This window comes from Panthera uncia, chromosome D1, assembly GCF_023721935.1.
Source record: "Panthera uncia isolate 11264 chromosome D1, Puncia_PCG_1.0, whole genome shotgun sequence".
Classification (NCBI taxonomy): Eukaryota; Metazoa; Chordata; class Mammalia; order Carnivora; family Felidae; genus Panthera; species Panthera uncia.
Window position 1 is genome coordinate 63,945,300 of NC_064808.1, and position 27,586 is coordinate 63,972,885.

At 36.7% G+C, this 27,586-nt stretch overlaps 1 protein-coding gene across 3 annotated transcripts in view; it reads right to left on the reverse strand.

Moving 5' to 3' along the window:
• LOC125914581 (disks large homolog 2) overlaps positions 1-27,586 on the reverse strand; it is a 780,669-nt gene that overhangs the window by 273,777 nt on the left and 479,306 nt on the right. For all 3 annotated transcript variants that reach the window (XM_049619999.1, XM_049619993.1, XM_049619986.1), the window contains one exon: positions 21,799-21,901. In XM_049619999.1, the coding sequence (XP_049475956.1) occupies positions 21,799-21,901 (103 nt within the window). The remainder of the gene's footprint in view (positions 1-21,798; positions 21,902-27,586) is intronic.

The following is a 27,586-nucleotide window of genomic DNA, read 5'->3' on the forward strand; positions in this document are numbered from 1 at the left end:
CCCAAATTAGTAATGACAACATTGATAGTAATTACAGGTTAGTCCAGCTTTGTCCCAGATCAGAACCCACAAGCAGGCATTAGAAGGGGAATCCTGAAGTTCTTGAAGATGTTCTATTGAATCATCTCAGCATGGATAATATTGAGATGGTTTGTGATTTTTGGAGGGCAGAGAGGATATACTGACTTTCCATGCAAGTGTGATTTCTGTTCTTTTATTTAAACTCTACAGCATTGACAGTGCTATTACTTAATCAACAAAGTCAATGCCTTTAAGACCTTGAGGTAGACAAAAGCATCAGGATCTTCTTGTGAGTTCCTGAACTTCTGTGGACATGGTCAGTTCCTTTCATGATAATGACAATGGCGAACTTAAATACAGAGATTAAGTATTATTATGTGGCACCCGCTTAGAAATTTTGAAAATCTGGGTCAGGGTCTGTGATATGGTTTAGACCAAGTAGGTTATTTTCCTCTTCCCATCCACCAAACTGACTTTTTGAGCAGCAACCTTCCTGTCAACCCTGAAGGCAAAGCTCCCTAAAAAGAGCTTCCAATAATACCATTTTAGTAGCTTGGGACATCAGTTTTCATGCATGGTGTAATTTATTACCTGCTGATATGTCACTGTTGGTGGTGATATGTATTATAAAATGTTAGTAATTTTTTCAGGGTAGTAACTATATTCAAAGAACTGAAATTTGGTATTGGTTTTTAATAAATATGAATCAAGGTGGTTTTTATAATAACTTCATGCTTACAATCTCTTGCATTCCAGATTGTTTGCTTGATTAGGAATGGATGGAGTGATGTCATCATGAACGCATAGAAAGTCCCACAGAACATACAACCCATCTCACTTATGTCACAGCCCAGGGGGCATCATGTAACTATCCACCATGTGAGTTTCAGGGAAAATGTGAATAATCACCATATTTCATCAATTGTAAGACGTAATTTTTTCACATTTTTACATCTCTGAAAAAGAGATGCATCTTACAGTCAATGTCTATAGTCTTATAATTGTAATAGGCAAGTTTTAAAAAAAATTAATGAAATATAAAACAACACTGCATCTTATATTGGTTGCATTTTGATTAAAGGTTAATTACTCCAGGACCCCCAAATTTCCACTCCTTGCTTGGAAATTTCTCTCCAGTCAGGCTCATTGGTCACTAAAATACTGCCTTCAAAGTTAGTCTTCCTCTCTCTCTGGGAGTATATAAGTATATATACTTATATATATTAATAATTATTATTAATTATTTTTGAGAGAGAGGGAGACAGAGCATGAGCAGAGAAGGGGCAGAGAGAGAGGGAGACATAGAATCCAAAGCAGGCTCCAGGCTCTGAGCTGTCAGCGCAGACCCAGACACAGGGCTCGAACCCATGGACCACGAGATCATGACCTGAGCTGAAGTTGGATGCTTAACTGACTGAGCAACTCAGGCACCCCACTAGTCCTTTTTATATTAATAACTCATTTTGAAATATATCGAGTGTTTATTTTATATCAGATCTCATATTCTTGTAAAATGTTTCCATTTATAAAATAGATATTATACCTAAGCCCAGAGCATTCAGAACAGAAGATAAGCCAATGCTTGCCAAGCGTTTGAGCAAGAGCCTCTGAAAACTACTTTGGTGGATTTTTAACTGTGGTTAAGTTATTTAGGAATGAGAGGTCATTTCTAAATAAATGGGAGTGTGCCTCACACCAGTTTATCTAAAATCACAATAATATCACAAAGCCAGAAACATACATACAACTAGGCATCGACTACCACACCTTCTAGGACAGGTGCAAAGCTGGGAAAACCAGAGTAGGGGGTGATGGTAGTAGGCAGTTTCCTGCCCTACTAACTTCAGCTCCTAGACCTAGAGAGTGCTGATATCTAGTAATTGTTCAATATATGGCCATTGCAATGAATGACCACATCTAGTCAGTCAAAATCAGATAGAAGCAATCTGAATGAGTGGAGCTAAAGGGAAATGGAAATCACAAATGTCAGCCGCCCTTGAGGAGTGCATGGGGGAGGTAGAAGTCTAATGTCCCTGACCTTGCGTTGGTTATGAGGTTAGATGGGAGTCACTATCTACCAATAACTAGGATTTATTATCTTCAAGGCACTATTCTACGAGCTTTACAAATATTAATTCATTTCACCTTCATAATAATTTTATAAAATAGCTACTATTATTATCTCCACTTTACTAATGAGGAGAAGCACCAAGAGCTTAAGTAACTTGCCCAAGGTCTCACAGCTGAAAAATGACAGATTTAGAAGTGGAACACAGGGAGGCTGGCTCCAGAATCTGTGCTTAGGCCACTCTACTACAGTGCCTCTTTATTTACCCAGCAGGTGCTCTGTAAATATTTTAGCCACTATAATCACAGCTCCTTTGAGGCCAGATGTGTGCAGTCTTCCCCAGCCTTGAAGAAAGACAAAGACTATAAAAAGTTAGGCTGGTGAGCCTGCCCTGTGAGTGTTGGCAGATAGGAAGGCATACATCCTGGATTTTACTTGGACATGATCCAGGTTTCTGGAAAGACCATTGAAAACTTTACCCCAAACTGCCTGTTCCATTATAGTATTAAAATGACATCTCCCTCCCTTCCACACCCCCACTTCCAGGCCAGAAAGAACTGATTGATGTTGGGGAAAATGTGCTGACTTTCTGTTTTTGTTTTGTTCTGTTTTGTTTGGTCCCTGGTGTTCAAAAAATGTAGCCTAAAGATAGCTCTAGGGAAATTTTCATAGTTAGATGTCAACTTAATTCTTGTATCAGAGTGTTTAAAACAATTCTTAGAAAGTCTCTATTTTCTCTCAAATTTTTGGGATTGAAAATTAACACCTTAATAGGACACAGAATCAACAGCAAATATTTTTTTCTAAAATTACTGTTAAATAAAGGTTAAATTAACTGAAACACTTAGAGATAGCAGACTTGTTTAGTAAATTCTCCTGATGTCTTAGTTTCTGTCTTAAAAAGGAGAAAAGGAGACCTAATCATAACCTTATTATTTTTTTAAATATTTTTCTTTTGAGATTTAAACTCCATACAAATGCTCCTTTAGACATCAAAATACTGACTCCCGCATTGTTGTTTTATATCCAGAGAAGAAAAGGTTTTTAATTTGGGCTTTGCTTTGAATAGAAACCACAAAACTGTCCATTTGTGCATGATAGACTCCATCTGGACCCTGGTACCTGCCACTAACAACATGCCTTTAGTTGTAGCAGAGAGGTTAGAAGTTTTCCAAATACAGGATTTAAATTTGGCATGTAGTCAGATTCCTCAGACAAACATGGAAGTCAAATAGATCTTGTTTTTTTCCAGCCTTTGAGAGTGGGATGTCTTTGCTCCCAGTGACTAGCAAAGGGCCAGAACAAAGGAGGAACGATAAATATATTATTGGTTTTTTTCCAGCTGGATAGAGATAGGAAAGTATTGCCTGACCCTACCATGGAAAGCAAAGGCAACAGAATTATGATTGAAATACACACTCTGAAGTGATAGAGCAGGTTTGCCTGGGCTGCAGATGTGAGCAATAAATGACAAGTAAGCCCATGTGGAATCTTGAGGCCATTTGGTAGTATATAAAGTCTATTTCGCTTTCCTCGGTATCTGGATGGTGGCAAATGCTATTATCATATTTTCTTTTTATAAACAAAATGGGTATTAGGATCAATCTCAGCAGATTTTACTGAATGTTGTTGTCAGTTTGTTTGGTTTTTTTTTGCAATGAATTATGAGGTAATCAATCCTGTTTGTGTCTGGTATTTCTTTGTGTTCCATGGCAATGCTGGATTGTGTTCTTTCTTCTTATCAGTTTGAAAAATGAGGAAAAACGAAACTGTGCCTGTCTTTAATTCTGTTATCAACAATTGAGGGAAAACATATGTGCTATGTATTTTGCCAAGGCTCTATTTTGTAAATAAACTGTCACTGGTAATTTTGGGGAGTGTTTCTGATTCATTACTAGCAATGATGCTGCATATTCTTTTTTAGAAACTTACTTTCTGACACATATTTCCTTTTGACTCTTTCATCATCTTCTATAATTTCCCAACATTCTTCTTTATTTATAGTAAATACAATTATAATTCAATGTGCTATAAATACTACTGTTGAATACCTATTCTGTGCCTAACACTGTTCTGGTTGCTGAAGATAAACTAATAAAATAAAGCAGTCAAGGTTCTTATTTTCATGGAGCCTATTTTCAAATGGGAGAATACCATAAGCAAACAAATAAGATTGATAAGTGCTATGGAGAAATTTAAACAAGCTATTGTTTTAGTAGCGTGCTATCATGGCCAAGAACAGGGACAGTACAGTCAGACCAGGGGTTGAATCACAGCTCCAACACTACCTTGCTGTGTGATCCAAGTCATTTTAGTCTTTCTGTGCCTTGGTTTCTTCATCTGTAAAATGGGAACAATCATAGCCCTGACCTCAGAAGCTTGCTTTAGGGATTATATGGTTATATAGGGAAAGCACTTAGAACAGTGCTTGGCATATACTGGGCACTTTACATCATTAGTTTTCATTATTTTAGTAGTTAACATTTACTGAGCACTTTCTATGAGCCAGGAATTATGATTATGATGTATTCATCAAATTACCATATAAAGAATGCATTATTAACTCCCTTTCACAGTTGAAGGATCTAAAGGTCAGAGAGGCTAAATAACTTTCACAAGATTAGGTAGCTAGCAAGTACCAGGAACATGTAAGACTTCTGCTCTGTCCTCAAACATCTGTCTGTCTCTCTTTATAAGAAGTAAGTTTTATTTTTTCCAAATATTTATTTTCTAGTGGCTTGGTGATTAAGTCTATTATATCCATAATCTCATGTTTGTGGCCAGAAAGATAATTCATATTTACTGATGAATTCATTTTTTCCTTTTAAATAATTATGCCTGTTTTGCTGCTACCTAAAACTAAGTTGTTCATTATGTTAACTACATATTTTATACACACTTGATGTTATTTTATTCAGATAGAATTCATTATCAACCAACTATGTTGCTCTTTAGAGGTTACATATACTTTTCTATGGCATTTGTACTTTTTACATTAAATGCTTTGTGTAGAGAGCTTTAGAAACTACTTCCATTTGTGATGTCCCAAATTTTATCCATTTAGTTGAAATTCAAAACTGTTACTATTTTTTGTAATGACCTTTTCAGATGTCTTTCTCCTCTTCCTAATCACAGTTCCATTTAAACCAAATGACATGCAGAAATCCTCACTTCAGTGGTAATCTGCTTTCTTTTTATATCCAGTTTTAAACCATAATCACCACTCTCTTCCTTCAATTGCTCAGACACTTGGTGTATTTTATTAAGCAGCCATCTTGCTAGATTTAGGAAAAGTGCTCTTTTAGAGCAAAGGAGAGTTCTAAAGCCCCAGGGCTTAGAACAATGTAGCTCCACAGATTCTAAGACTAAACATATAACACATTTAATGAGGCTTTGAAGAGAAAGTGCTATCAAATTCATGAACTTGGCTTATACTAGTTGTATAACCATGAACTTTTTCTCCTTTCTAAAGAAGTGGGGAAAAGGAGAGGGCAGTAACTGAGATCTGACTGTTGCCACCCCCCCCACCCCAAGATGTGGTTACCTACTGTCTTCATGTTTACCTGTGATTTTCTGAGTCCTTTGAACAAGTTCATTCCTTAACATATGTGAACATTTCAGGATAGCATAAAGCAAGAACCCTCTTTTGCCTCCATCTAACATTTATCATGTATTTTTATTATCATCATTTTATTATCATTTAGAAATAGTATCAGCCTCTCCACATGTCCCAACCCATTTTCAAGATTCTCATTAGCACCCAAATCTTTACTGATTGACTGAGTCATTCATCAAACATTTATTGACTGTCTACTATGTTCACTCCCTTCCCCCATGAAACTCATACTCTGCGGAGAGACTGGATGTTTGTTTACTTGAATTACAAGATTGAGGGAAAAAATGCAACAATATTAGACACTGAGCTGGCACGGAGGAAGCAGTGGTATTCTACTGGGGATGCAGTGGTGCAGCCAGGAAGGCTTCCTGGAGGAGATGATCTCTAGCTTGTTCTTTGATAGAAGAGTTTGTCAAGTACACAGAGGAAGAAGGGAATTCTGGGAAGACAGAAACTAAGTCACAGAGGATGAAACATCAAGGCCTGTTAGGTGACTTTGCAATTTGATGTCAGTAGAATATAAAGTATAAGGAGAGGTGTAGCTGGAGACGTGATTTTCCTCAGATATTTTATTTGTATCTTATTTGTGGTTTGTTCTAGAGTCTCAGGCTCACTGTAAATTTTTACTTTTTTGCTTTATAATTAGGAAACACAAAGCTATAGCATTGCAATGAGAAAACACAAATTGCGAGAGAAATTTCACATCTCAGAGTAAAGAACTACAATAATGCATACCTAATGTATCAATGTCATCAATAATCACAGAATGATCAAATAAAAGATCGACAAGAAAATCCTCTTTCTTTGCTTCCAATAAGAAGATTAAATATTCCTTCATCAGAAGACTATTTGGGAATGTTTTCTCCTGAATCTGGAAGAAGGTTGAAAATATTTGCTTTTCCTTAGCAGTTTTCTCTGCACATTCTCCCTGCCATGACCTCCCTGACACCACTCCCCCCAAAAATCTTCACAGCTTCATCTCTTTGGATTGAATCCCCTGTGTTTTGATGATATTTGTGTACACATTCCACTTCCATTATTTCTCACTAATAGTTCCCCAGAACTATTTCTCTTCAGTTTTATAGATAATTGTGTTTCTTTTAAATACACTTTGTGTTTCTGCTGCTTATTGCTAAGTTATAACATTGGGGGTTGTTAGTAGAACTCTAACATTCCTCCATTTTCTTCCCAGAAGAATCTCCCATGATAAATGATACCTGTTTTTAAGAAATGCATATATGTAAAAGAAAACAAAAATATTTAAAATTTGGATAAAGTAGGGTATGATTATTTACATAACTAAGAAATCAATCACCTTATAAAAGAATCTTCTGAGTGACCTTAAAGAGGAATTTATGTATTCCCTATTACAAAATCAAGAAAGATTACAAATATCTTTATATGAAGATATCTATTATATGAAACTAGGTAATTCTTGCACATATTTCCAAGGCAATAGGGTGGCTTTAACCTTGATTATAGATCCCTTCAGACTCCAGTGACCTCTTTAAAGTATATTAAGTACTCCAAATTTTTCTAGGAAAAAAACATACCAGTTAATAAAGAACAATTACATGAAGGTTTCTTTTGGAACTTGTGATCCTTGGCAATTTACATAGCACATTGGGTATTATGATAGTCACATTGAAAGAAAATCTAGTATTTATAAAATTATTTCTGTACTGGGAAAATATCTTAAGGCGTGAGAAATAGTGGTGCCTGGTTGGTTCAGTCTGTAGAGCAGGAGACGCTTACTCTCAGAGTAGTGAGTTCAAGGCCCACATAGAGCTTAATTTAAAAAAAATAATTAAGGCATGAGGAGCAGATATAAATGTTGCCCAACTCAAAAAGAACAATGTTTTGTTCCTTAACTCTTCAGGCTATTATGCATTCTCCTATTAGGAATTTTTTTTTCTCCTTTAAAACCTGCAAATAGGATTTAACTATATTCCTTTATGGTTTCAGTTTGTTTGTATTTAAAAAAATTGCTCATTAATTAAATGGCTGCCTAGAAGGGCAAGAGGAAATGAGGTTGAGTGGTTGAGAGGAAATGAGTAGAAGTAAGACTTCTCAGTGTATACCTTTTAATACTATTTTGATTTTTGAATCCATGTAATTATATTACTATTACAAAACAAAGTTAAAATGACACGCCATCAAACATTCACCCATCACACAAACATGAATATGTTTTCTCAAAATGTGTTTATCAGAAATCCTGATAATTCTAGATTGATTCAAGTATCCTTATTTGGATAAAAGAATTATAAAACAGTATGATGCTAAAGAACATCTGAAGAACACTATGAAGCATGAGAAACAGAATCAGAGGACCTGCGTACAAGTTCAGCTCACTTATGACAAGCATGACCTTGGCAAGTTACTTAAATTCACCAAGCTTCACATTTGTTACCTATGAAATTAGAGTGATGATATTACCACTCTATTCACCTCTTGGAGTTGTTGTGTAGATTGCATGAGAAACATATGTGAAAGCTCTTTGTAAATGGAAAAGTCTTAAATGTGTGCTGGTTAATATTTTATATTTGATTTTATGTTTCTAAGACTTACAAAAATGCTCAAAACCAGTATGAGATTCATTGGAGTAATGCCTATTTGAGTGCTTAATTTTTTGCTTTCAAATACCAAACAACCAAAGGAAAAGAGCATTTTTGTCTTGGGCAGCCTGGTCAACAGCAATGCCAAAATCAATGTTAGGACCACATAATCTACTCTCATAGATCAATTATGTTTTCAGCATGGAAAATCAATGCATGGGAGCTCTAGTTATCTAACATGACTCCCAACAGGCATCTCAGTGGGAGTGAATTTGCTCTGCCACTGCAGCTCAAGAGCGATTGCAAGGCATGAACATTTGTTCAGCTTATTCGTTCATTTATTCACAAATGTTTACTGAATACCTACTATATGCCAGGCACCATTCTAGGCCTTGGGGACAAAGCATTAAGCAAAACAGGTAACACTTGATGCTCTGGTGGAGTCTACATTCTAGTGGAAAATTAAGTGAGATTATAGCTCTTCTGGATCCTAACCATACACATACCTTCATTCTAACAGCTTTTTTTGCCTTCTGCTTAAACAGCTTAAAACTGTTTTTTTTGGTGACAGATTTCATGTATCCAACACCAAACATGAAAAACAAATAAAGTCTGCTCTGGGTGGAGGGGGATTGAGACCAGGGCCCAGCCTGTTTCTTCTGGCACCCGCCACCCTCTGTTCCTGCCATTTTGTTACTGGACCCCAGGACTCTGCTGAGGACAATTTATTTGACATGCCCACATAGGAAGTTATTTCCATATAAATTTCCACATGAAATCTCTTAAAAACCTGTATCCACAGACTCCCAAGGGCTTTTGAAACTTTCTTTCCCACTCTGGGTCCACTTCTCCCTCCATCTCTCTCTCTCTCTGTCTCTCTGTCTCTCTGTCTCTCTTTCTCCACATAATAACCATATATTGTAGACTTTCTGGTCTTTCTGATAATTACCATAATAATGATATACCACTCACTGATGATGTGCTATTTGTCAGTAACTGTGTTTAGCATTTTACATGCACTGATTTACTTAATCTGCAAAATTGTGCCAAGAGAAAGGTATGAATTTTTATTTTACAGATAAAGAATGCTATTCCAAGAGGTGAAGTAATTTGTTCAAGGTTATAGAGCTGTTAATGGTAGAGCTGGAATTTGAACTATATCTGATTTCAAAATAGGAACTCTTAACAACTACTGCTTACCAAACTCTGTGAAGCTCTTTGATCCTGTCTGTTCTTAGGTAGTTCTAAGTATAATGCAAATGTCTGATTAGAGTCAGGGGTGGGATGTGGGGGGTGGGGGTGCGGAGAGCACTGTTTATTCAAATAAGCTTGCTGAGGGGTTGTGATACTAGCTGTCATTTATTGACGACCTTATATATTTTAGACACTCTACATCTATTTTCTCCAATTCTCCCAGAAACTTTGGAAGGTAAATATGATTATCTCTATGTTATAGGTGAAGAATTTCAGGCTCAGAGAGGTTATCACTCACTTAAGACCTCAAAATGTAGTAAATAGTGAGCCTTCCACCTGCCTTTGTACCAGTTTGGGGCCACACCTATTCTCAGAACTGAAATGCAGGCCCCCAACTGCCCCATATTTTGAAAAGAACAACACCACAAACTTAAAAAAAAAGGGAATTCACCCAACTAGCCTTGCTCTGCTCCCGGGCCTATGGCCTATGACAACCCAATATTGGCCTGTCTCCCTTCTTGATCACATCTCATTACTAGAGTCTCTCTGATCTGCCTGTCGGCTGACCTTGCCTAGCTTATCACTATTTCCCCATCTGACTCTTTTGTCCCTTCTGTACCTCTGTCCTCTCTCTCTCTGGGTACATGGCATTTTCCCTTTATTAGATTCTGCATATCCCCTCCATTGCCTCCCTTTTTCTCTCCTTTTCTTTCTCCTTTGAGAAGTAGTCTAGTGCAATGGCTGTTCTGGAATCTTTCTGCCTGAGAATGACTCCTTGCTTTACTCTACTGGTTAGTTGTCTGATCTTGGGAAAACTACTTATGCTTTCTGAGTCCCAGTTTTCTCATCTGTAAATGAGCAAATGGGTGATGCAATGGAACCTATATCATAAGTTTTTGAGAAATCTAAATGTGTAAACATATGCAGAGATTTTAGAATGTCATCAGACATATGGTGACTGCTCCATACTAGTCTTAATTATTCTCTCTCTTGCTACCAACTCCCTGTCTTTCTTTTTCTGACATCTATATTTTGTTCTGCCTTAGCTAAAATAAAAAACGTGAAGAGAGAGTTCCTATAGAATAGATATATTTATTCATTGGCATCATTCTTTTATTTTTTATATTTACGAAAATTTGAAAATTTTTCATATGAAAAAATTTCATATTGAATGCCTACTATGAACTAGGCCCATATTAGGGACTAAGGTATAAGCTGAATAAAACATGCTTTTCCCTGATGGGTTTATTTGTCTTGTAATTGTCAATAATGCTGTGCCATATTTTAATGAAATGGGTGAATTTATATATTTTAATAAGCCAACATGTAAGGCTGTTGACTTTATCACCAACTTTCTCCCCATTTTCCCCCTGAGTGTGTCTGCTCCTCTCCACCAATTCTGCCACTACTTCTAAGCCAACCACCACCATTTTACCCAGATGAGCACTTTTTAACTGGGTCTTTCCCAGCATCTTTGGCACTTTCTGGCCTATTCTCTTTTCAGCAGTCAGAGCTATTTTTTTTTTTTTAGAAGAAAAAATCTGATCCTGCCAGCCTCTGGCTTAATACTTTTCAACACTGTTGCTTTCAGGAGAAAGAACCAAATACCAGTCCTCCATAGTCTGCCTACGCCTCCCTCTTTCTCTTCCTTATGCATGGTATTTCTCCCACTTTCTCACATACGTTTCCCTCCTCTTCCTTACAACTGCTTCTTCTGCTCTGCTTTGACAAATTAATGCCTACTTACCCTTCAAATTCATGAAAATATTATTTCCTTGGGAAATAATTTCCTTCTTAAACCTCTATCTAGGTCAGAGTTTTTAGTCTATTTTGGTTTGGTCTGGCTCGGTACACTCTAAGAATATACGTGAATATGTAGACTCTGAGAGTCTAGATCTAAGTCCTTTTCTTTTTCTGGAGCACTCACCTGAGCTTGTATGAACCACTGGTGTGATTTTATTCTGCTAACTGTAGGTATATCAGGGAAAGGGTCATGCATAATTTGTTCATCATTCTATCTCCAATGTCCAGGTCAGTGTGTCACTCACTGGAAGCATTTAATAAATATCAGCTGAATGAAGACTGACTGAAGGAATTTTTGTTCTGCCTTTGCTTTATGTCCCCAACGTGTCAGCAACTCTTATTAAGGAAATAAATTACCCTTAGCTGTGGAAACATGAATATGAGAAAACAGAGTGAGTAAAACAAGATTATCTTGAACCAAAGTACAATTTGAATACTTTTCTTTTATAGCTTAGTCAATGAGTCTACCAGGAATCCTATTTGGATTAGGAATCTCTATATATATTCCTAATAGCAATCTATTAGGAATGTATATATACATTAAAGATGTATACTTTATGTTTCCTGGGTTTGGCTTTCCCATTCTGTAGTTGCTACTACTTGTGATTCTGAGAATTAAATTCAGAATTCAGCTTTTGAATTTATCAAAAATGATTTTTCCTCATATTATTTCTTTTTACCCCCAATAAATCTGTTTCCCAACTTGGTAGTTACATTTACTTTACTTTATGAAACTGATTAAGATTTAGGCTATAATGTGTCTGTAAATGAAGAGGTCATATATAATAAATTGTTAATCTTGAAAGCCCCAACAAGTAACAAGTGTTTCTACTTGAATTGAATTTAAAGCCATTATTGGGGGGTTCAAATTCTTTTAAACACAGAGAGAGCAATTTCCACAGATATAGATCTCTCTCCCCTTCCCACCAAGTGGGTGAAAGCAGAATTTCCATGTGTTTAACATGTGAGGAATAAAATGAGAACACTCAAAATTACCTGCTTGCAATAATCGTTCCTTAATGACATATTCTAATTTCATAGAATGTCAGCCAGAAAGAGCCTTAAAAATAATCTCTCTAACCATCTTAATGAACAAAACAGAGCATCACTGTTTAGAAAGTGATGTGGCTTGGGTGTGGTTAAAAAGCATTGGCTGTAGAGTCAGGGAAGTAACAAGAAAAATGTCTCATTACTCATTAGTAAATTTGGGGGTTGGCTTATATACTGGGATTTCCAAACAAATGTGGAGGTGAACTACATTCTTTACTGAGAATATGGAGTAAGGTTAGTAGGTATTTTAGATGTTTTAGCCAGCATTCCTCTTCTGCTTGTCTCTGTGGAACATTCTTTAACAGTTCTCTAATGTCCTGAAACTCCTTATCAGTGGAGGATCTGTGTTCATCTGGTAATACTTGTATAGTCAAGAATATGATTAGGACCCTTTATTTCCATGTATTTGATCTGGGTGTTGCTAATTCAAGGGATGGATCTAAGAGATCTTTTTGGTTGTCAAAATGTCTCTAGCACAGATTTATTTAGCCTCTTTCAGTATTAGTGAGTGAGTGCATTATGTCACTGGATGCCAAGGGTCCTTCAAAATATTATAAAATCACAAGATGAGACACCCAAAGATCAGTATGTTTAATTATGGGCAGAGATGGTATAACAGGAAGGGAAATGACATATATCAGCTTTGTAAATATTTTTAGCCCCTCTGATAAGAGTTTGAAACACTGGATTCCCAGGATAAATAATTAGGTCAAAAGAATTTTTTGAGTCAGGAAGTGGTATCTCACTTTGTCCCCATTACATTACTCTACGTCCAAACCGGGGTATAAGCATGGAGAAAGATATGCAGCATCATTAATCACTGAGAGAGAACCTCCCATAAATCTGCAGACTCTGTTTGCATGAATCATCTTTTCTGTTATATTCTGTGATGTTATGTTTTAGTTGGAGGTTGGGGAGTTAAAAAAGCAACTGGGAGAAGGGTAGGAAAAAGATACATAAGTAAAGGGACATCCTGGGAGATTTCTAGTTGCAGGAGGAGGCAGAACGTGTTGGTGGAGTCTGTACCCATATGAGAGAGAGTTGTGGAGAAAGACACAGCTAAGCAATAAAAATTCTAGAGTGATATAAAGTTGTATGTAAGCTTCCTTCCTAATATTTTGGTAAAAATTAGAATATGTGAATCAAATTAATTAAATCAGATTTAATGCAACATATTTGGAGATGATATGTGGCAATACAGAATATCACTAAGGATGAACTGATTGATGATGGATGGATGGATGGACAGATGGATGAAGGATGCTGCATGAAGAAGTTAGGGTAGGAAAGTGGAAAAGCATAAGATATTAAAAAAAAAATTTAATGCTTATTTGTTTTTGAGAGAGAGTGAGAGACAGAGTGTGAGTGAGCAGGGGCGGGGTAGAGAGAGAGGGAGACACAGAATCTGAAGCAGGCTCCAGGCTCTGAGCTGTCAGCACAGAGCCCCATGCAGGGTTCGAACTCACAAACTACAAGATCGTGACCTAAGCAGAAGTTGGACAGTTAACCGACTGAGCCACCCAGGTGCAAAAAGCATAATATATTTGAGCTGTTTCTTGAAGTATCAATACTCCCCGATTGTGGTTATTTTGTAAATTAACAGTAATTGCTTACACTTTGAAACCTCTCTTATATATATCATTCAATTGCGATACATGAGTAAGAACAATTAACAAGAGTAATAAGCTAGCAATGAAAGTGAAATTATGGGCATGAGAAAGCCCTGAGGTTCCATAAGAATTTTTCAACTCTCTTCTGTTCATAATAATCTAATTGGATTAGATTCCTTGGGCTAGTTAAGTCATCAGCCATGATGAGCTACTATAGTAAATTAAAAGAATTTAGGAATTTACTAGTTGTTGAGCTAGCCTCAACTTTAGCTAGCCTCAACTTTAGCATCTATGACAAGTTTTAAGATACTGAATTAATTTCCTATGTGGATGTTGACTGAGCCTCAGTTCCCCCATCTGTGAAGCTGGACAAGGTGATCATTAAGGATTTTTTCAACTCTTAATTTCCATTTCTCAGTGATTCTAGGTAAACTACACAGAATACATCAAGTTAACGAGATTTTGTGTTTTTTCTTAAAGAATGCAAAAAAATGCAAAGAACAAAGGTGCAGTATTAGCAACAAGATCTTCAAATAATGGGATTTATACTTCTATATTACTTGAGGGGTCATGTCTTTCATCTAGAATTCAGTAACTGGAGGGTTCTTTCTTTTGAAAATATTTTACTCATCCTAACTTTTTCTTTTCTAAGTGAGAAAATGAAAACTCATAAAGATGAATAACTAACATGAGGTCACACAGTTAGGGGTAGAGTTAGGACTAGAATACTGGTCTTCTCTTTCTAGTCCAGAGTCTTACATATTACTTTCCATTCCAAAGCTCATCCTGAATGTTCCCTGATGATACTGATGCAATTTCTGACCAAGACCTCCACCTGGACTTTATGAATATTGCCTGGGTATTTAAGATGCAGTTATTTGCACTGAGAAAATATCTCAACATGCCACAGCTGCTCATTCATATGTATAAACTTATGTAGACATTGATTTTAAGAAAGAAATTTAGGTTGAATTAAGTAAGCTTCTTGGATGTTGTATATACTTTCATTTCTGGGAACCTTTAAGTACAGAAGGTATCTATAGTTTTTCAGAGTAAATTACATATTCATTTTAGGTTTTCACCACATCTTTGACCTTATAGAGAAATAGATGATGGTGTCCAACTATGGTTTAAGCTTGTGACTTCATTTAGAGTAGTAACCCAGAAAAGTATCAGAATTTCACTTCATTCTGAAAAGAATGAGTACTTTTCCTTCTGAATTAGTTTCATAATTTAAAAGGAACAAAAAAGATTACTGAAATGAGCTTCTGCTTTAAAATATAATAAGTTCCTTAAAGAAACTTTATAGTGATGCCTTAATAACTTTCTTTTGGTCCACAAAGTTGCCCATCAGGATAGAGTTCAATCTTACCTCATCCCAACTCACTGCTTCTTTACTCTCTTGCAGAGAAGCCATAATGAAAGGGAAAGAAGCCTGAAAAGGTTCATTGTCTCATGAGATGAGGAGTTCTAGCAAGACTTATGAATTTGCTTGATAATCTATACTTAGAGGGGAGGTAGAGGCAAGGTAGAGGTGAATGACACATGAACTTCTTAGATTCCCTGCAGCCTGACCTGTCCCTAGTACAACCACTGATGCATGACCAATCATTGAGTAACACATGCCAGAAATCAACCTTACTGATGCAGCCTTATGTGACATTGCCTTGTACTCCAGGTAGAGGGAGTCCGATCCCACAGTAACAAATCACAATTTTTGCAGGGTCCTCAAGTATTCTAGTGCAGTGCTTCTCAAACTAATGTACATACAAATAACCGATGGATCTTGAAAAAATGTAGATTCTCACTTAGTAGGCCTGAATTAGAGCTTGAGATTGTGCATTTCTACCAAGCTCTCAGTTTTTATCAATGCTGCTGCTTCACAGACCAGAGTTGGCAGACCAAGACTCTAGAATAATTCATTTCTTCCCCCGATTCCTGTATGGCTTCCTCTCAGATTTCTTTGAGGTCTCTGCTGAAATATAAACTGATTAGCTTGGCCTTCTATATTCACCATACATTTCTCTGTTACTATCATTTTCATGTTTCTTCCTATTTATTTACATTACTTATCACCATCTGACAAATTGAATATTTATTTGAGAAGGACTTATTGGTTCACTGCTTTATCTTTTCCCAAAAACAATGACTAGAGCATAGTAAGTGTTCAGTAAAAATATCTACTAACCAAATTAAAGTTTAAATGAACCACATAGCCACTCAGTCACAATTCCCTAAACCAGGCCCTATTTGTAAGTCTCCAGAGAACAGTTAACTCTGTTCTTTGGGTTTTTCTTTCAGGAACTCAAATATTCTATGAGAGAATAAAAGGTGGATAACCAGGTGTTATATGGAAGTGTTGAATCACAATATTGTATACCAGAAACTAAATTGTATGTTAACTAACTGCAACTTGGATAAAAACTTAAATGATGGAGAAACTCAGCCCCTCTACTGTCTACTCGAATCCCCGCTCACTGATGGGGACCTTGCTGACTGATCACCTCTTTCCTACTTGCAGGTCTTTGTGAAACCCTTTCTGTGTCCAAAACAATGCCCTGAATAGTCAGATTAAAGGCAAAAGGATATTGGTAGCTTTCATAGGAATATGTTGGTTTCCATTTTGTGCTTTATCCAACAGTTTATACTGTTCACTTGGCTCTCCTAGTGAATATCTGGTAGCTAGCTTATGATTTCAGCCCTAGTCAGTGATCCCACAGTAAATCTAGGTATTATTATATAGTGAGAAGGCAACAAATGCTATAAAGATTTGCCCCTATCTGATTTGGGAAATGCTGTGTTAGACCCTTTTTGACCAATGTATAATTAGGATATAATCAATGACTTTTAAAAATTCATCAATGGTGTTAAAGTTGAGTTTTTGAATTTTTTTGTTTTTAAAAGTTTATTTTTGAGAGAGAGACAGAGAACTCAAGCAGGGGAGGCACAGAGAGAGAGGAAGACACAAAACCTGAAGTAGGCTCCAGGCTCCAAGCTGTCAGCACAGAGCCCAACATGGGGCTCGAACTCACTAACCGCGAGATCATGACCTGAACCAAAGGTGAATGCTTAACTGAGCCACCCAGGCACCCCAAGTTTTGGAACTTTAAAAAATGTTGGAGCTTTAATAATTTTTGCTTGTGTTCTATTATAGAAAAATAGCTGTAGTTTTCTGCAGTGCAGGAGAAAGGGAGATCATCCAACAGGGTGAATTTTTTTTAAGAAAAGAACAAAAAGGCATCACATAAAAACTGCATCAATGTCAAATGTCCAATCTGGGGATTCATTTACCATTTCTGTAACTAATATAAAAAACCCATGCCATTCATTCAATATTCATTCAACAAATATTTCTTAAGCACTTACTATTATTTGCCAACACAATGAAAATATTATATTGCACCTCTAAAACAAATGGAGATCCATTTGATAACTCTTTAATACAGCATAGTCAAATTCATATTGACATAAAATGAGTGATAAATGAATTATTGCCCTCTAGAAGCTTACTTGAGTCGGGAAATGCACAAATTATGTTAAGGGACACAAAAACTATCTGAATACAGGTCTAAAGGGTTCAGAGACTGAATCCATCAACACTGACTTAGCAGATAAAAGAGGACTTCATAGTGGAAGTGACATGTGCAGACCCTCAAAATGAGTAGGAATCCTATTGGTAGAATGGGAGAAAAGGGAATTCCAGGGAGAGAAACCCACACGAGCAAAGGCACAGAAACTGTTCAGGACCAAGTGTGGGGAGCAGAAAGCAGTCTTGTGTAGCAGTGGGAGGGCTATAAAAGATGATGCTGGTGGGTGATGGTTGGGTTAGTGGGGAGGGAACATGGAGGTTGGCTGGGACTACACTGTGAAGGGCATGGGGTTTGTGCAGAGGCACCTTGGGCTAATATCTTTTTAGAATAATAATTCTGAAAGCAATGGGGAAGATGGCTATAAAGGGATGGGAAAGGGATATACATGTATATATATGTGGGCCAGGGAGAGGGCAGACATTATGTTTCCTTTTTTGAAGTAGTGATGGGAGTAACTTCACTAACTGAATATAGACAATTGAAGTTTTATACAAGAATTAACTTCCCATATTGCTAAAGTAGGATTATTCTTTAAGTATCAGATAAATGATCCTCTCAAAAAAAGAAATAAAGAAAATAAATTCATTATTTTCTTCCTATTATCAATATAATACATGTTAATTTCCAAGTAAACATGTGATAGAAAATGGATTTTAAAAAAGGCTGGTATAAATGAATCACAATCATACCACCAGAAAGAAACATTGTTTGTATGTGACTCTTCAAATTTGGCTTTAATTCTACTACCTAGGACTAGGCATTGGATAAGATTTGATGATGGATAGAGTAATTTAGATAACAGGGATTAAATTACCCCAACTTTGGTCTTACTCTGCACGGTAAAACTTGCCAAGGAAGACATTTATTGTTACATTATGATAATTATAAATTATTTATAATTATTTCAAAAATGTGCTAAGTCTTATGAAAAACAGATTTGGAAATGGTTTTATATTTTGCAACACATGCTGGTTTGGCACATATTTTCTGCTTTGAAGCCAAAATGAAAAAATGCAAGTAGTGAAACTGAATCATTCCTCCAATCTTTAATCATCTTCAGTAGAAACTGAATATTAAAGAAAGGTAAATTTTATTTATCAGCTCAGCAACTCTTTAAGAAACACTAATAACAAGTATAACATAGAAAATTGATTTGTCAGTGAACAAAATATAGGTTGTGTGTCTGCACACATGGAGCTCATGATCTTACTTAGTTTAGCAAGATATTTTTTTTTTTCTTCCTGCTCTTCAGAATAGAAATCTCACCCACTTTTAAGAGTCTGGCTCCATTTCCCTATTTCCTCATTTCCATGAAGTACTCTTGTACTGTTTTGGCTTCTGCAGGTTTAGCCCTTGTCTGACATCCCATAATTCTTAGAGATGGTGTCATTATTATACAATTTTGGTTCTGTGTCATCAGAAAATGATTTCTGTTAAATGTATCTAAGTTCTTTCTCCTCAGTAAGATAAAAAACAAACAATTCTTAAAGACAAAGACTTGGGATATGAGTCTGAAGGGCCAAATTTTCTGAATGTCTGGTAACATTGAGCAAGGAATCTAGTATACTCCCGACAAAAGCATTTTTATGTTTTGAATTGAAAAACTTATTTACTGGAAGCCTGGTTCTTGAACCTACCAAAAGAGATGTAAATAAAATTTGTCTTAGAATGGACATCTCATAATCCTGGTGCAAATGAAGGGGATCTGGTGAGAATTTCCTAATGGACTCTGATGGAATACTCTTCTTTTTACTTGTTATTTTAAAGGCAAATTGTTCATTATTTCCCAAAAATGTCATAAAATTTAAATGTTCCTAAATGATCTAAACAATAATCCAATCAGTTTTCCATTTCATATAATAGTTAAATTAAGGCTCAGTTACACATTAAATTTAGAAAGAGGGGAAAATGATTGCTTGATGTTACATTACCCCATTTCCAACTGATTTAAAGCTGTGAAAAATTACAATACAGTTAGACTATTAAAATAGGGAAGTCATTCTGTGAATCCTATCTGCACTTTGGCATTTTGAAATAAGATTGTTTTTATTTGCACATTTCTTTAGAAGCACTTTGAAAATTGGTTTATATGATTTATAAGATTTGCTTTGAATAGACATCTTCACAATGCACAGCCTAGTATCCAAATTAAGTACACTGCTTAAAGGAAACAAAAGCTGTAAGGAAGCTTAAGATGAAGATTAAAGTTGATAGAATGATGACATTCTTATCTTTTACTGTAACCTTTAAAGTTTAAAATCACTCTGTTCAAGGTCACTTGAATGGCTGTCTTCACTATCAAAAGCTTCTAATTGTTGTAATTCGTGTTTGAGATGAAATTTTTCAGAAATGGGAAAGCAGCCTGGGTATTTATTGCCATGTGCCAGGTAGTGGTGAAGGGCATACAGTTTGAGACTGAATGAAAACAGCTACAAAGAAAATGGAAAAGTCCCATGTAAAAGTTCTTACTCTATATGAAGTCGAATTTGTTCATCAAATTATGCTAAACCAGATGTTTTATTTTCTGTTTTACAACTGATACTTCTGGAGCCATTTATTGCTATTAGAAGACACATTTACTAATTTTTAAGTAGAAAGACTTTCAAAGCTGTACAGGAAGAACATTTTCCCTTGGTGTTGTCATCATCCATCTTTGATAATCACAAATCTCCTCTTCCCCCATTCTCTGTCCATATCTGGGCCAGGGCAATTGGAGAAAACATTTAATATATATTTTTATAACTTAATTGCAAATTCTAATTCTAAAGACAGGCAACATAAATGAAACACTCCAAAATACACATAGCACAATGTTTTCTTTATTCTCACATGAAATATGTGGTTGGCCACCATTATGGTAAATAAAATCTAAGACTTCACAAGCAAGATACAAACCTCAGTCTTCCAAAGAACAATAGACCAACTGACATTAAGAAAGAATCACTTTAAAAGGTCAAAGAAGCTCTTTATACCCACAGGCATAAAGGCTCTTCCTTAATGGCATCTTGTACTTCCATGTTTATCTGTTTAATAGTCTTCTCTGAGAGCTATGTGGGCCAAGGGTAATTAACTACATTTCCTAAAGACAGAAAGCACATTCCTCTTTTTTTCTTGTAAAAAGTCTAGCCCACTGTGGTGTGCTTAACTGCATTTCATTAACAAAGGAGCAATCTACATACAAATTTGCTAAAATATCAACCACACAATAGGTAACATCCCGGTTGTCTCACTGAGCCTCACTCTGATCACAGAAACAGATGTTGAAACAAACCAAAGAGCAGGGTATGGCTAATGCAATTTAGGATATCTCATCAGGTCTCAGTTGGCTAAGCCAATTTATGACATCTCACCATGTTTCAGGGTTTACAGTAGCATATTGCAAACAAGCTATACTATAGCTGAGAGTACACATACACAAAAATCTACATCAAGGACAACCAAAAGCCGTGTTAGTGTTAATAAAAGTTAATGCCACAGAGAGAGAATGCTGATCATGGTCTGTTCTCTCTGTCCTCCTTGCTCCTGAAGGGATTCAGGACAACCACTCCCACCCCCTTGCCCCCACTGAACATGCCACTTTGGTATGTGGATTTTGAGCTGAAGGCAATTGAGACCCTAAAGGCTCAAGAGAAACTTTTGTCCCTCCTATAACTACATAGAAGGATCTCACCTGGGGGGTCTTTCCCAGAACAATGGTTATTAGCAGAGATAAATTTTATCTGAGTGATCCATCTGTATATGTATAGCCAGGACAAATATCTAATTACCAAATATCAGTTCTTCTTATCGCCCTGTGAAATACAATCCTGTCCTCTAAGGTCCCAGACCCCACCCATTTCACAGTTCAGGATGACATATATATATGTCATTTTGCCTGTCTTTGGAATTTCCCTGCCTGTGTGGATTCCCCTTACATATGCTATTAAATTTCATTTTCTCCTGTTAATCTGTCTCATGTCAGTTTGATTCTTAGTCCATCTTAATGGTTTTTATACTATCCATTGCTGACCAAAAGTGCCTACAGATAAGAATATAAATAAAGTTGAGGATAGTTTTTTTTTTTTTTTTTTTAATTCATATTTCAAAGAGGACTTTCTAACTGATGTTTTCCTTGGAAGATTAAGGGTAATAAAGCCTCATATTCTCTGGACATGTAACACCCATTTTTCAGGATAGGTGAGTTTTAAAAAACCTTGTTGGTATAGACTGGTTAATACAGATTACCAGATGTGGGTATACATTCTCACAGAAACGTATCAGAACATTATAAGCTTGGTTTCTCACTGACCTTCAGGTTGGTATTGTGCTATAATCGTCACCGTCTGTCCAGCCCCCTTCAGTGCAGCTGCGGCCTGCTCATGGGATGCTCCACGGAGGTCAATGCCATTCACCTAGAAGAAGCCAGAGAATTTGGGTATTTATAAGGCCTATCATTCTGATAGTTGAAAAATGTTTCTCCAAACTGAGAAGCTGTCTAAGATTATGTCACCTACCTCAAAACCCCTAATGTCCTACCAAGGCAGTTGAGTGTTACTTAGCAAGTTTCAGGCTCTTATCAACTTTCATTTAGCAAAGATGTGAAATTTCATCTTGTGGCGTTTATAGAATGGTCTGACTCGGCTGAAACTGTCTATGCATGTCTACAAGAATTTTAGTATGTGCATTTAATATGCCTCTGTGAGTTTCCTAGATTTCGGGGGTGGATATGAGCCTTCAAAATTAGAGGAAAAACAGGATAATAAAGAGAGACACATGTAATGTACATAGATGAGTATGCGCTGACAGATTAATATATTCAGAAGAAGTTCTGGGTAGATTGTATGAAATGGGGCTGGCTGCCTGCCAAATCCCTCTTTTTGGTCATATGCCTGGTCCTGTCATTCTGAGCTTGGTTAGACAGCCCTGAGCCTTGTTCCAAAATAAACCCGACTGCCCCATTTCTCATGTACAATTCCAGAATGAATTCTGACAAAATGAAATAAAGAATGCCTGGAGTTTATGTTGCTGTTGCTAACTCCCATTTTGGGGCCGACGCCAGAAGAAAAACAGAACATCTGAAAAACAAGCACAAAACTCTGCCGAGAGGGAAAAATCATTCTGAAGTCAAATTTAATGAGAAGTAAAAGCTAAAATCTTTCTCAAATCAATTCAGTCGAAGTCAACATAATATAATTACTGAGTGGTTTCCAACGACAGGGCTCTGTGTCTGCCCCAGGAGAGGGATCATCGGTGGAGAACAAAGGTGAACAAGGCAAGTCCCCAAGAAGCTTTTCTGCTTGAACTGAACACACAGAAAGTCCAGTTTTCTAACATACACAGAGCTATTCTTATGCAGTTGATGCCAGAATTCTGCTTCCTTTTATTTACAGAGAAGTTGGTTACCAACCATAAAAAATAGAAAAAATAAATTAAAAAAAAAACAAAAAACCTGACCAACTTATCTGCATGTAAAACATAACATCTTATTTGGCCTCTCATCAATCCTCTTTGACAATGACACTGGGTGGTGGATAGGGAGTTGCCACTGTTTCCCCTTGGGGTCTGGAATATTTGCAATCTTTTTTTTTTTATTAGGTTTATTTATTTATTTTTGAAAGAGACAGACAGAGCATGCAAGTGGGGGAGGGGCAGAGAGAAAGGGAAAGAGAGAGAATCCCAAGCAAGCTCTGCACTCTCTATGCGGAGCCTGATGCGGGGCTCAAACTCACAAACTGTGAGATCATGACCTGAGCCAAAACTGAGAGTCAGATGCTTAATGGAATGAGCCACCCAGGTGCCCCATGGGATATCTGTAATCTTTAATTCCCCATCCCAGCCCTCTCATAATAACTTTGTGGAAGCCTCCTTAACCACTTTTATAATTTTCCATGCCTCTTCCCTGGCTTTCTATTCTGGTGAAATCCTTACCGAATGCATTGATTACATGGTAACCTAGAGAAGTCCATTGATCTGGGTTTGGCCTGACTGCCACACACCAGCTGAGTGACTATCTTTTCAACTCCTGAGCCTCAATATTCTCCTACCTTGGAGGGAAAGGACTGAGAGGCTCTTTGAGTGTAAAGCTCCTTTGAACTATAGAATTTCCAGATTTACTTGTTAGTAGATGACAGTCATTTCAGAGATTGTCTAGGCATGGATGAGTCAGACTATGACTCAGACAGCCGAAAGGACAGGAAAAGTAATTAGATGTAGGCTCCTGCCTACAGGAAGCTGAATGCATAAACTTCCTGGGCCAAATAATCTCTTGTCAAACAATTAAGGCTAACTTCTTATTAAAACATAATATAGGATCATGGTAAATGAATTCTAATGTTTCAGAAAGGTATCTAAGGAAAAGTAAAAAATTCCCCTTAACATCTGCAGTTCCAGAGGTAACCAATGTTAGCAGTTTCTTGGGTATACTTTTTAGAAGTCTACTATATGTATATGCACACACATGGCTTATTTCTATTTCTTTCTTTATATATGTAATATGTCTTCACATTTTTAGTTAAGTGAGTAGGATCATATCATATATATAATCTATAAACTGTTTCTGTTTTGCTTTTAACAATGTATCTTGGACATCTTCCATATCAGCTCCTGCTGTTTTACCTTTTTAACAGGAGCCCAGCAATACATGGTATGGAGAGACCAGCATTTTTTTCAACAGGATCCCTATTGTTGTTGAGACTGTGTCTAGCTTTCTGCTACTGCAAACACTTATGAAGGTGTTTCTGAAGGATGAATTCCCTGGAAATACACTTTCTGAGTATAGTCCATAGATTGTATATGCATTATTTGTTTCTTTTAATTTGTTCTTAATTTTTCACATGATTATTTATTCACTAAATAAACAGAAACTGATGAAGAAAGCAAAAAAGGGGAGGGGAGAATCTCTTTGCCCAAATAATATATTGATATAAAAAATAATGTATGTATATAATGCACATACATGAAAAAGCAATACAAAAAGCATAGAAATAAAGTGGCCCCATCTTTTATTCTAAAGATATCCATTTTGATGGCTTCTTATATATACTACCAATTATTTTTCTTGTTAATATAATCAGGTTTATAAAGTTATAATTTTAAAATTTTATACAAATAAGGTATTTTACACATAGTTTTATACCTTTATTTTTTCTACTTACTAATATATTTTAAAGAACTTTCTTCATTCACATATTCCTATACTTGTCTCATCCCTTTTTATAGTTATAAAGTGTTCTATTATTCATTATAAATTTATTTTACCAGTACAGGGTTGATAGACCCTTAGGTTGTTTCAGTATTTTGCTGTTATAAACAATGCTGCAATAAATAGTATGTAACAAAAAGTTCTTGGATAAAGGGTATGAGTGCTAAATTGTAATAGCTATTGCCAAGTTGTGTCCAAAAATTTATACTCCCACAAATAAGATATGATTGACTTTCTTCATAGTCTTGTAAAAATTGCACATATCATAACATTTGGCGTTTGTCATTCTAATATGTAGACAATTGCATTTTTAAGTTTTGCCTGTCTACAATTATGAAGTTAAGCATCTTTTTATATGTTTGCTGGCTATTTAAATTTGTTTTGGCATAAAATGACCATTTGCTTATTTCACCTATTTTTTATTTGTGTAGTTTGTTCTTTTAAAAATCTATCTGCCTCTTAAGAATATTAGTGCTTCATCTCAGATAAATATTGCAAATATTCTTTTCAGTTTGGTATTTGTATTTTGTATCATTGCATTGTAACTGTTAACTTTTCCCTGGTATGCTATACATATCCCTGGTATGGCTTCTTGTCATACAGAAGTTTAAAATGTTTTATATAGTCACATTTATCACTATGCTTTCCTTTTCAGCTTTTGAGTTTCGTATTGTATCTACCCCTCTTCAATATATTTAACAAATTATTCAAATATTTTCTTCTAGTACAATGAGTTTAATTTTTAGCCACCTAGTCTTTGATCTACTGGAATACATTTTGATGTCTGATGTGAGAACCACCCTTTCTTGGACCTTTCCCGTATAGCATCAAATTCTTACATCTTTTAGTATTCTAATTGTCCTCTGGATTTTTCTAAGTGCACTAAAGGGAGCATGGAAAAGTGAGAAGGAAGAGAATATATGGAATCACAGAGAACTGGGTTTGAATCCTGAGTTGACCAGTCATACCTAAGTAACTTGGGAAAGTCACTTACTTCTTCAAATCTCAGCTTTCTTACCTATAGAATGGGTATAATATCTACCTCTCTATCAGGGCTGTTGCATAACATGAAACAATATCTGTAAAGCCCTTAACAGAGACCCTGGTACAAACAAGCATTCAGCAATTAGTATCTATTATTGCTGTCAGTATTTCTTCAGAGCTATGATTATAAGTCATGAAATAAAATGTAATGGAAATTAATTAATACAACATATATGGTTACTTTTTTTTCTATGAACACAGAATTTCAGTATTGGAAATGCCTTAAAAACTTGCTCATCCAGCACTTACATATTAGCACATTAAAGATCATTCCGGGGGTACCTGGGTGACTCAGTCGGTTAAATGTCCAACACTTGATTTAGGCTTAGGTCATGATTTCACGATTCACAAGCTCAGGCTCCACATTGGGTTCTGCATTGACAATGTGGAGCCTGCTTGGGATTCTCTCTCTCCTTCTCTCTCTGCTCCTACCTCACTCTCTCTCTCTCTCTCTCTCAAGTAAATAAACTTAAAAAAAAAATCATTCCCGACAGAGTTAAGATGGAAGCGCAGCATGGAGACGATGAGCTTGTCTTGACCCTGAAATGCATCTAGATCAGCACCAAACCCTTTTGAACACCTAGGACACTGATCTGAGTATTAACACAACAATCTACATAACTTGAGCCACAGAACTTGGCAGAGACGTGGTATGGAGAGGTAAACTGGGGGAGAGAAAAGCTGCAAAGGGTAGGGAACTGATTTCATGGAGAGAGGACAGAGAAAATGAAAGGGGGAGAGTGTGGTGTATAAGGATCATGTAAGAAAAGCACTCACCCTGATAGTAGCTGGAGAGAAAGAAAGAGAAAGAATGAAAATACTAGCAGGGCACTAAACAAGAGATCTGTTTCCTAAAACCATTGACAGGGGGGAAAAGAAAGGGTTTCAATACCACTAGGATTCTATAAACAGCAGAGCACAGAGTCTGAAATTCTAGACCTCTGTGCCTGGCAGTGTTCTGGTGAGGAAGTAGGATGAACCCCCTGGAGAAGGAAGCAGGGTCTGAGGGATCCATGCGCCACATGGGGAGAAGCAGTTCCCCTATTTAGAATGCATTTGGTAGAGGTCATAAGGCTCCCCACAGGCCAAGGTCCCAGTGGACCCCAGAGAACAGCCATGTTTGCTGGTATAGGGACAAAGGCGCCAGAGTGCAGTGAAACCTGGTGCCAACTATGTTGTGGATTGCCATAATCTCTGAAGCTCTGCCACTGCCTGATCACATGAACATTTTTTGAGGGAAGCCAGCACCGGCCCATTGCTCTGCAAAACCCTAGCGCGAGAGTCAGTATGGGTCCAGCTGCGGGGGTCTCTGAAGTGTGAGGTTTTGAAACACAACCCCATCTGAGATAAAACTCTAGAGGGAGGTGCTGCCTGGCAGGTGCACAGCTTGGATATATGGTAGAGGTGGGGAGTGGATAGAGGCCTGAGAGAAAGGAGACGTACATGATTGTGAGTCGGTGACAGTGCAGTTCCTGTGCCAGAGACTAGGGAGCTGAGTGAAGCCATTTCCACCTCTCTGGTGTACATGACACACTGATCCACCCCAGTAAGCTAAGCAGTGCCACCTAGTGGAGAACGGAGCAGATACACCAAGCCCAGCCCAGCTGCATCCTCCAAGCACATTACCTAGAAGGCCAGCTCAAGTCACTCCACCGGCCTAATGTACAGACTATACAGGGCTTCACAGTTTCAGTTCTAGAGGAAACTGGATGTAACTTAATTCAGGTTTCATTCTGTGTGCTGGCTCATTTATTTGTTCATTTTCTTTGCTTCTGTTTTTGCTTAAATTGTTTTTTTATTTATTGATTTTTTTCTTCCTCATTCTTGGATACAGAAATAGAAAAAAATGTAT